At 39.4% G+C, this 12115-nt stretch overlaps 1 protein-coding gene across 1 annotated transcript in view; it reads right to left on the bottom strand.

Moving 5' to 3' along the window:
• LOC116376766 (usherin-like) overlaps positions 1 to 11381 on the bottom strand; it is a 19290-nt gene extending 7909 nt beyond the window's left edge. Inside the window, exons 1-4 of the mRNA XM_031838236.1 lie at positions 11376 to 11381; positions 10816 to 11014; positions 3538 to 3645; positions 1731 to 1914 (exon numbers count right to left, since the gene is read on the bottom strand). Of these exons, the coding sequence (XP_031694096.1) occupies positions 1731 to 1914; positions 3538 to 3645; positions 10816 to 11014; positions 11376 to 11381 (497 nt within the window). The remainder of the gene's footprint in view (positions 1 to 1730; positions 1915 to 3537; positions 3646 to 10815; positions 11015 to 11375) is intronic.
• Positions 11382 to 12115: the final 734 nt, after the last annotated feature.

The following is a 12115-nucleotide window of genomic DNA, read 5'->3' as shown; positions in this document are numbered from 1 at the left end:
CTCTCTCTCTCTCTCTCTCTCTCTCTCTCTCTCTCTCTCTCTCTCTCATATATAAGATAGATTTCCCTTTTAAGAGCGTGTGGCTGGCTGGTGCTAAAGCCTACATTAGCTGTCTAAGTGGGCCACCATTTAACATTAAAAGCCTTTAATTTGCTATAAAGTCCAGTACACATGTATTAATAGGCGGTGGTGTTGGGTTATTGTTCCTGTGCAGAGCGTTTTAAACAGGAGGCCATTAGCACCTCTGCAGTGAGTTAGAACGCAGTCAGGTAAAGGTATTAAAACTACTCATATGTTACTTTCATAGACACACACACACACACACACACACACACACACACACACACACACACACACACACACACACACACACACACACAGAAAAACATAAATAAATACACCTCACTGAGACACACCAACTGTGGAGAGGAGAGACAGAAAGAGACATAAATCCTGAGAGGAAGAGAGCGAAGCAGAGTGTGATGGAGAGGGAGACTTCTATCATGGCATAAGGTTTCAGTGGGAGAATGAATTTAAACACTTCATCACTGGAAGATATTTACTTAAATATAAACACCGCCTTGGGATATCAAAAATAAAATGGTGTGTGTGTGTGGTAGGTAATGGGTGAGAGGGGCATTTGCATCTGTTTGGATGTGGATGTGTGTGTGTGCGTGTGTGTGTCCTGCGGGGCCAGCCAGAGGGAATAGGTTAATTCTCTCGTCATCTTAGACACTTCCTGGGCTGCCGAAGCAAAGTGACAGCTAATCAACATTGTCATAAATAATCAATGGCCACTTTGAGCAGTCTCACGCACAGACACATGCGCACACAGACAGGCATGCGTGGGTACACACACACGCGCCTGGCAAAAACACACACAAGACTGTCTGGATAATGGGGCCGGTGCTCCCTGTGTAATTCTTGGTGCAGGGCTAAATTGGGAAAAGAAGGGAAGGAGGAGAGGAATGAGGTAAGAGGGAAAGGATGGGAGGGTGAGAGGAAAGAAAAGTGAATCGGAAGCGAGACAAGTGATGAGAAGCGAAGGGTCGAGACGGGAATGCCTTCTGGCAGACTATCTGGAATTAGGGAAAATGAAACGTCACACACACATACAGTCCTATCTTCTTCTTCCTTCCTTTCTCTTTCACACACAGAGAGAGGGGATTGGAGTACTGCAGGGTGTTATCCCAAGTATTCTATTTGGGGAAAGGAGAAATGGTCTCTGGAGAGAGAAGGCCAAGGAGAGAAAGGGGGAGACAGGAGAGAGGGAAAGGGGGGTATCATTTTACACTCTCATAATTAAAACAGAAAATCCATCTCAGAAAAAAGACATGGATTAATAAAGGTTAAATGAAAATAAACAGATAAATAAAATCTCCGCTCCACTGCTGTCTGTAAGCAAAAGCCAAATCTGATTTGTGTTTTAATGTGTGTGCGTGCGGTAATGTTTGCATCTGTCATGGGCATGTCAAATATTTGCTCATTAAATGACACAAACAGACATATACAGAGTGCAGTCCTGAGAGAGAGACATGGATAAAAGAGAAAACATGACCCCAATATAAACACATACACTCAAATGGGAAAATATTGGAATTAAAGGGATGATTAATTCTGAAGCTACAAGTGAAGTGTGTTTATGCATGTCTGACTCTGCATATGTGCACACTCTCAAATACGTTTACATTCATGTGTGTGTGTGAAGTGTGCGAGTGATCGCTCTCTACCTGCGGTTTGGCAGGAGTCCAGTGTCAGTATAATTCTGGTCACGGTGATCTCCAGTAAAAATAGTGTGACCGTCTCTGTTCAGTCTGTACTGGGAGATGTGTCCATTAGGCTGGAATGGCTGATCCCAGTACAGCGCCACCGCAGATGTGTTTATTATCAGATGTCTGGGGCTTGACCATACACCTGAGCAGCAAAGAGGGAGAGAAGACGTGGAAGTGAGTGTTTCCCCACATTAACTGGCACCTATCATTGAAATGTAGTCCTTTTCCTTTATTTCAAACAAATTGAACGTAAAGTGCATCACCTCATGTACTCAAAGAACTTTGGTTATCAAAATGAACAACAGCAAATCTAAAAGCTTGTTTTTAATTAACCGAGGACAGTTTGAAGCACTGTTTTGTTTATTTGAAACTGAGAATAGTTATTTATATGAGAATACAGATTTTTTGAGGCATGACTGAATTATTACAATGGTGGAGAAGACGGCAAAGTTTTGTCCTGAGATTATAATGAAACAATTAGAAGAAAAGAACAGAGGTCAGGCAGACGTAATGTGGTTCTAACGTGTCATTGAATTATTTTGAATCAAACGGAATACAAATGGTCTAAAAATCTGTCTAGGAGGAGGGCTTCATTAACATTAAACTCAAATTAAATGTTAACTTATATATAAACGCAAACATGTGTCAGATATGTTCATTCTAATCACACAGTTTAATGCAGTTTAGATTATATGAAACGATATAGCGGTCATTAAGACAAGGAAAAGTGTGGGGGGTGGTGGGGAGGAGGAGCTTAAAAAGAAGTATAATTAATTTATATAAAACAATAAAAAAGAGGAGTAAAAAGAGACAAAATGTGGATAACAAGGGGTTGATAGGCTGCACAAAAGGAAATAATTTGATATTTAGATGGAAAAGAAATAGCAAAAATATTGAAACCTTGGAGGAGAGAATAGGCAATATGTTTCAATGGAAGGAGAAACAAGATGTCAAAGAAGACGGGAAAAAAAGAAAACAGATGTGGAAGGAAAACATCAAGGGAGACAAGAGAGGAGAGGTGGTGGAGCGGAAGAGACAAGAAAGAACATGAAAAAATGAGAAGTGCATGAAGAGAGGATAAAATCCTTCTGATTGAAGTTCTTTAATAAATAAAAATGCATGACAGCATTTTAGCCAGTCTACAAAATGAGGCTTCGTTCCACTGCAGTTAACGATGAGAGAGAGAGAGAGAGAGGGAGAGGTTAAGGGTAGAGAGATGTGGTATAGGGAGACCAAAGAAGGGTGAGTGAGGGGGAGGATTCTCAAAAGGAAAGCAGTGGGAGGAGAAAAGAGAAGTTAGAGGAGCGGAGAGCAAAATGAGAAAAGAAAAACTGAAAGATGAAGTCAGGAGGACTTAGACAAAGGTACATGTTGTAGAAAGTATTCACAAAATGCAAGAGATATTGTTGAATTTCAGTATTTATCAAAATGAAAATATCTTAAAAGTTATCATATGGTTCAATTAAAACAAGCCTTAATAATAATAATCCCATATACATTTAGAACAATGTAACATATTCTTGCCAGTATGTCAACAAAAAGCAAAAATATATACACAAATCCTTTGTACATTATTCTGGATCTTACATCTGACAGGTACAAAACATGTTTAAGACCTGTGGAATCGCATTCACAACTTCATTTGTACATAAATGTCACCACATAAAAGTCAAACAGCGAATTTCCTAAAATTTTCATTGAAGGTTTAAAGGTTTAACAGGATCTCCAGGAATTCATTAGTGTGTGTGTGTGTGTGTGTGTGTACCAGCAGGGGAGGCTTGCATCGTGCGTCCTGTGGAAGGTAAGCTGGCTCCACATCCAACAGCTGTGCAGGCCACCAGCACATAACTATACTCTGTGTACGGCTGCAAACCTGTAGCACACAGACGTGTAGACATTTATGATAAATCAAAGATTACAAAAGATGAATCTTACACTTAGAAGCACACGAAGGATTGGAATTATGGTAAAAATTTACCAGATTTTTTTTAATTAATTTTTTTACAATAAACTCCAGATGAGTTTTTCAAAACTGTATAAGGGGAAAAAGAGGGAAGACAAACGACAAAATGAAAACTTGGCAAAAAAAGTAAAAGAGAGAGGAAAGCTTTCTCAGCCCGTATCACAAGCTCTCTTCCGAGCCGTTTTCTCTCTCCCTCTCTATCCATTTCACTCTCCCTCCCTCTGTTCTTTCCACACTCTCTCAACGGATGGATCCATATCTGTCGGTGTTAAATTATGCATGCCATAACTCAATAATGAAACAACGTAAAGATGGGGAGCCGCGGAACTGACATGGGATAGGACCGGTCCAACGCTGTAATGTCATCAGCTTTTGATCTATGATAATTATGATACCTCGGTATGCGTTTAGGCTACAGCGTCCAGACATGATTTATTTATAGGCACCCGCTACGCAGTCTAAAAGAAATCACATAGCGGTCCTTTAACTGCAACCACAGAAAATCTGTTTTTGGTGTTATATTGAACCTTTTATTGGATGATTTAAATACTGGAAGTTGCTAAAATATTCCACATGAACCTGAACAAAGTTATCCTTGAGTTGAAAGCACTTTCTGGTGATTGAAAACCTTTGTCTCCTTGGGATATATTTTCTGCCCGGTTCTTGATATACGGTGGATGGCTGGGGATTAATGGATGGATGCAAATCCTTAATGTTGTCATGGGGGTTGACGGGATGTTTTATGGTCATTCACTTAGCTGACAGCATACAACAGCTTACAAATCACATTGAAGGGGAAATGAAAGAACCAAAACGACTCTATTTCAAAAGGATGAATGCAAAAACAGGCATTGCATGATATAGTGTGTTGAATTCGTAATTTAAATCCGCACTATCTTAAGTGAACTAATACATATTTTACTACATTAATGATTTTTGAAAGCTTACATAGATATGTTTTAATATTGAGAAAAAGTCATGCTTACTTTAATGTTTTATAATAACATACATATAATAATCCTGTTCAACAGAGAGACTTCATTTTTTATTTCTAAACATGAAAGTGAAATTTCTGCTATTTAAGGGCTCTCCTTCTATGTTTAGTATAGCAGAGCAAATAAACAGTACGGGACTCTTAACCACTATATGTAAGATATCATTTCATGTCACAAATATTACATATCAATTATCACACCACTAATATAGTAAAACAAAAACAATCTCCATTTTACTATGTGTAAAGTAATATTTTTTTAAATAAAAGTCCCCCAATAATCTAAATGATCTATTGATGCTTCCAGCTGAGTATATTTGGTCGCTGACAGCCAGAGAGGGACACCCTACTGTGTGTCTCAGCTGCTATATATGCATATCGGTATCCATCCTGTGTTGACTACATACGGCAGAGAACATGTGCACCAACACACACACACACACGCACACACAGACAGACACACACACACACACAATCTAGCGCACAGCGGAGTGCTTCACCACGGTTTCCTCACGTCTCTTTCTACTGCTTAGCCTGCTTAACATGCCTCGCAGCCTGCCACACTTAACACAACCTCTGATCAATGTGCGTGCGTGTGTGTGTGTGTGTGGAAATGTTCTCACATTGTTGCCCTGTGTTTGGGTTAAATAAAGGAAATCTGCCAGCCATACAAAAGTACTAGGGTTGAAGCGTAAGGCTCTGTTACACTATTTAACTGTGCAACTAAGCGTGTTTATATGCGTGTGTGCATTCCAGCATAGTAAATGATATCTACACTGCAAGTGATGTCATTTATTGCAACACTGAATAAAGCAGTAACCCTGCACTGCATTTTCTTACACACGGACAGATAGAATGACACTACGGGAGTCAGAACGGGGCCGAAAATTTGACAGACAACGGCATTATGATATTCGACACAGAACCCAAGTAGACAACTTTACGGGGCAAGGAGGACGTGTGACAATGACTTCACAGGTAGTGAGAATTAGAACAGTACGTTGAATCTGTGTGCATAAACATAATATTAAAAATGCTTTAAAGTGTTGCCCATGCCTATTAATTACTAAATTCAGGTCAGGAAGCAAAGAACATGCCTGTAAAAGTAGATTTATCCGTTCTGCCCTTTATGAAAGGAGCGAACAGTCAGAAACTAAAATAACTACAAGGCCAAAAAACTAAGATCCTCTCATTCTCCAACCGCTCTGTCTCATGATACTTCAAATACAAAACCAAAACAAACACAATCATACTACGCATTCAATGTGCATGTGCAGATGGATGCAAACACACACAAACACCTTTGATGTTTCTTGGTGCGTTTAAATTTACCTTTGACAGTCAGCCTGAAGAGGGCAGTGTTGGTCTGCTGAAGAAATTACACCATGTCTACCATTGTGTGTGTGTGTGTGTGTGTGTGTGTGTGTGTGTGCGTGTGTGTGCGTGTGCAATAGAAAGAGATGTGCGTGTGTGTCTGTGTTTACCTGCACTGTATGTGCGCCTACCAGTGCATACACACATGTGCTTATGTGCTTGATTATGGAAAAGACAGAGGAAGCTTCAATCATTTCTACAGTGATCACCGGGAAGTGAAAAACAGGTGGAGGGCGTTTTGATGTGAGCAGCCTGTGACTCACTAACTCAGAGTGAGACAAGGCGGTAACTGTCGTAGTGAGAGCTGGACACAGTGGAGATAGGTGTGTGTGTGTGTGTGTGTGTGCATGTGTACGTGTGTTTGTGAAAGACAGAGAGAGACACAGAGAGTGACTTTGGCAGTAAGACAGAGTAAAGAGTTGAAGCTTACATTCAATTAAAAAAGTAAAAGAGAGAAAGACTGCTTGTGAGAAAGAGAACAAGGATTGTGAGACTGTTGTTGTGGAAGTGTGTGTGTGTCTGTTGCAGTAAAAGTAACTGATTTAAAACGGCCTTTTATTGACAGGTTGCCGTTCCCTGTTTACATTAAAGAATATGATAGGATGATTGGCACAGGCCGCAATACCATGAGAGAGAGAGCGAGAGAGAGAGAAAGAGAGAGATGGTGAATTGAAAGAGAAGATGGAAAGAAGATGCGAAAACCAGGTCGGAAAATATGAGGAGAAAGAAATGTGAGATGTGACAGCTGAGAAAGACACGAAAGGCTGAAATGGAAAATAGAAAGAAAGTAACAAATAGTATGAAGAACTAAATCTGCTTTATTTGCATGACAAACAGAAAGAACAGATGATGCATCAAGAACAAGCAAAAAAAAAACAACAAAAAAATAAGAGAGAGAGAGAGGGGGGGGGGGGGGAAGAGGGAAAGGAGAGCTTTGATAACACCTCTCCTAAATAATTAAGAGTTTGACTTCCTGTCTGAGGCTCCTTAATGCAGCGATCGTCTGGGATGGAACAATGAGATCAGGTTCACACACACAAGCACGCACACCCACACACACACGCACGCACTTACACCCTCACACATACAGAGACTCACACACACAGAGATCCCCTAAGCCAGCAAATCTATACATGCAGGTGAAACTTATAATACAGTAAATGTACGCAAAATATGCACAATGTTCACAAACACGAGTGCATGTGCACAACTGGAGAAACACACATACAGACTTAACTTGCACACACACATTCCCAAATCTCAGTATGGATGACAAGGCCGGGAAGTTGAGAGATAAAAATGTGTCTATTGGGAAAACTCTAATTTTTTTTGTTACACTAACATCTTTTAATTGTGTTGCAAAGGTCTTACTTTGCTCGCTTACTGTTGTGTTAATATAGAAAAGCTTACATTTTTTAACTGAAAAGAAAAAAGGTAATTCATGAATGCATCACTCCCATTCCCAGTTTTTAACCAATACATAGAGCTGCATATATATTAACTTAGCTTGAAGTAAATATTGACTGTGTTAACGCTCACCTAAGACTAACATCTATCTCAGAAAACATCACTCTTTACTGCCGTCCCATTGAGTCCCACCAAGTTAGAAGCACAAGTCATGAAGTTAAAGGGTGTGTTTGTTAACTAGTTAGATGAAAGACTCATTGCACATATTGTTACGTTGACACTTCTCATGAAAGACAGATTCAGGATTGATACATGAAAAGGAAAGTTCTCTTCGGTCAACCTTTTCCCATGCCTACATTCCTGTACCTACAGCACGGACCAATCAGAGCAAGGGGGAAACGCATTAATAAATAAAAGAACATACTCTATTCCCTGCTGTTCTGAATTAATAATGAGCCCACAAACGACCAATTAAACACATGATTAATGCCATAATCTATATAATTGCAGGCAATAATTCATTGTGCGCTAATGATAGCAATACTTAATATCGATTCACATGGGGTGTCTTTGTACAGTTGTGCTTAATTCTTTCTATGAAGTGTCCACTTTCAGAACTGCTAAAAATGCTATTAATAAGAGTCTATTTCTTGCTTTTCCTAAGGCAAAACATTGATAAACAGGAAACAGTAGAAGCCACACATTTGTTTTTACAATTTTAGTTTCTGGCATCATAGAGGCAGCTGCTTATTTTTAATTCAAACCATGCAAACCAGTTACAAGCAACACTATTTGGAACATTAACATTGATTACAGCGCTTATAGAAGCTCCTCTTCCCTACTAAATACCATTCATAACAGGCTGTGTTAGAGGAGGTTTTTGTGCCATTGCTTTTGAGATGTAAAACTTTTTTTCTGGAGTGAAGCAGACAACAAATGTCTAAAAGATCATTTTTGTTGTTGAAAATTTGTAATTGTTGTACATGGCACTGTATTTTTTATATCTTTATCGTAAAGCACCACGTACTCATGTGTTTCTATTGCTTCATAATATAAAACAATAGTCATTGTTACAACAGGTAATCTATATGAACCTTTCTTAATAAATGAATGCCTCAGGGACCAAAGTGATTTTGATAGAAAATACTCCATCAGATATTTATCAGATCAAATAAGTTACAACACTTCAAGAGTGATTCAATTTAAAATCGACATTTCTGTAGCTAAAAAAAAAGAATATTTCTCCAGTTTCTGTGGTTTGAGAGAGGGAGCGAGCTCTTTGAGCGTCTGTCTCTGACAGCGGTGAGAATCGTCGGAGAGATGCGGAGAGGATGAATGATGGCGTATTAAACATTAAGGATGAGGGAGTAGCACAGCAATTATTTCTGTTCATATTTCACTGAAAACACTTAGATACATCCATCCATCTTTTCATCTGTCCCACTCCTTCACTCCATTTCACAAAGGGTCATTCTGTGCACCTTTCACTCCCTGGCTCAACCGCTACCTCTCTGTTTGACTTTTTACTGTATTGTTTTTGTTCAACCTGCAGGTGCCCATGTTAGTATGAAACTGCATCAAGAGCTATGATTTAACAGCAGTTTCTCAATACAAAACCAGCACATACACACAGTATGAAGATGAACACTCGAGTCTGTATTTTCACTGCATGTGCACGTCTGCATAGAAATGAGCGTTAAACAAACTCAATTATTTTGACGTAAAACACAATATCACTAATGTTCAGTTCATGTTGAAAGTGAGTTTAATATTATTAATGTATATTTATTCTATCGAATCAAACTGAATTAGGAAAAAAGAGCAGATAAGAAGGTGAATAAAAAACAAAGCCTTTAATAATTTATATACAGTAGGGTTGTTCTGAGCGGATATGCAGAACTGGTTTGGGATCAATCTGGCAATAAAATGTTTTTAAACTTTTGTTATTGTAAAACACAGCATTGCAATTCATTAAGACACAGGAACCTATTACTGATGAATACATGTGTTGTTAGAAAGACAGTTGCAATGTGGAGAGACAAGAGCGGGTGAAAGAGAGAGCGCGCAAGCGAGAGAGAGAGAGAGAGAAAGATAAAGAGGGGGAGAGGAACTCCCCCAGTAGTGGTTTTGGCTGAATACGCAGGGTTTTCCAGTGTCTCACTGGGGAACAGGGGAATTTCACACACGCATGCTGGTTGCTTACACTGGCACATGGGGCTGGTACAGTATTACAGCACATTACCATCTCTATTTGGCATTGTTTGCTTTGCCTCATGCCTACACATACAAACACACATGCTTGTGCGCACACAACTCCTGACCATACAAGCCAACCACAAGCACCATGGGAATAGTCTATTGGCTACTGGCAAAGCCGATGCCTGGTCTGAGTCCAAGACAGAGCAGAGAGCAGAGCTGTGAAGGGAAAATGCCACTGAAATTCAGTCACTCGACTCGTGAACATTACACGTGAACATTTAATATGTAAAAATTAAATCAACTTCTAAACACTTTAAATGTTTAAATTTGAAGTTAGTTTAATTATTTAAATTCCAGAGGTATGTAAGCATATCTTATGATTATATTGTATTTGCATTTCTCTGTTGTGTCTCCAAAATGTTTTTATAAAGACAACACACGTTTGCTTTGCAATGCGTCATGCAGTTGTGTGTGTCTGCATGTGTAAGTGTGTGTGTGTGTGTGTAGTGACTGATGGCAGCAGACCAGCAACACACAGGGTTGATAAAACCCACAAATCAGACAGTCCTGACACCACCATGTTTGTGTACATATCTACAATATTAAAACAAGCCAACACTTACACACTGTATTTTGAGTGTTTTGTAAGAGCACTGTGACAACTTTTGTTGTGCTGTTTTGTACTGATTTTTGAGTTTTTGTTTTGTGTGTTTTTATGTGAGATGGAGCTTGTGCGCACAACTACTATGTTTGAGTGTGCTTATGCGCTTGTTGTGTGTGTTCATGCGACTGTGTTTGTGTCAGTGTAAGGGACTGGGCCAGATAGAGTGTGGTGGGAATCAGGTGTAAATTCAGTCCTTAGATGGCTTCCAGAAACCAGCATACATACATATTTACATGACAAAGAAGAAAAAAGACAAAGGGGAGGAGAGAGAGAGAGAGATGACAAAGGCAAGGAGTGCAGTGAAGAATATCTGGAGTTTGAGGTCAGGAGGTAAGAAAACAGGAGACAGGAGAGAGGGCGAGAAAGTAAAATGAGAGAGTGTTGAGGAACAGAGGAAAAGTAAAGGAAAAGTGAGGCATTTGATAATCTACGAGAATCTTACCGGTCACAGTGTAATTTGTGGGCTGATCGATGTGTGTAAATACGGTTCCTACACCAGTCTGGTTCAGGTGGTACTGTTGAATGTTTCCATTGGGACGAGTCGGTTCAGACCAGCTCACATGGAGGGAGAAAGGGCTTAAAGCTGTTACCACTGGAGGCTGCACGCCCTCTGGGACTCCCTGGACTGTCACTGCCACCGCCTAAACACACACATGGACATTCACACAAAAATATACAACTATAAAACACAACAGATTTCTGATATTTTTCAGAACGTAAAAGGTGTGGATAACAGATGGATTTCTGTGGTGACCATTTATTAATGTAATTAACACGATCCCAACGCAATAAAAAACTGCATCCAAATTCAGGGCTTCTCTTTCTAAGGTAGTAAAATCCTTTTTGACGACATAGAAAGACATTTGTTGGTGATTTAATTAATTTCCCAAAAAATAAAACAGAAAGGGAAGATTTGGACAGCAACACATTTTTATGTTTTAACCAGCTGCCAAATACACAAAACAGGGAACAAATGAAACCAAAACACAAACTATCACCCACCTGCATCATGGAGAAAACATGCCATACTGTATATAGCACCATAAGGAGCTCTTGTATTTGTTGAACATAGTGAATATGCTTCTACCATATTCTAACATGTATGACAATCTGCAGACTATAGAATACATACACAATAGTATATTTTACTCATAGAACCCATTGACCTAGAGGGAGGAACCCTGTAAATGGTGTTAATATGTGTAAAAACTGGCTGAATGCAAAGGCCATACTTTACAGCACTATATATATGTATGTATTAGCAATTTAACCTAGAGCAGTGAACCAGTGTGAGAATACTGGAGACTAGTAGCAACTACTAGTTGCAACTACCAGCAACTTAAAATGCAAAAAACATAAAAATAAATAAATCACTGATTTATATTATATTGTTGTGAGTGACCATTTTATTGTAAATTATTTGTGTAGTATCTGTGGGCCCCTGTGAATGCTGGGTGAATGTGGAGACCACAGAATCACAGGGCAATCTGCTGCTAATGGCAACAGGGATATCCTGCCTTAATAGACTGTCACTAGCACTTCCCCCAACTGTCCAACACAGTGCTATGCAATTAGAAGACTGCTACTACAACTAAGGAGATACACACGCATGTGCACACATATAAACACACACACATACTCACAGGTACATGCAGGTATGCACGCAAATACAAAGAGGGGGAAGAGAGGAAACAGAAAAAGAGGGGGAGAAGAAGATAAGGAAGATGCAGAAAGAGTTGTAT

This window comes from Anarrhichthys ocellatus, unplaced genomic scaffold (assembly GCF_004355925.1).
Source record: "Anarrhichthys ocellatus isolate YVR2014 unplaced genomic scaffold, GSC_Weel_1.0 scaffold587, whole genome shotgun sequence".
In the NCBI taxonomy this organism is placed as follows: Eukaryota; Metazoa; Chordata; class Actinopteri; order Perciformes; family Anarhichadidae; genus Anarrhichthys; species Anarrhichthys ocellatus.
This window is presented reverse-complemented; position numbering and strand designations above follow the sequence as displayed.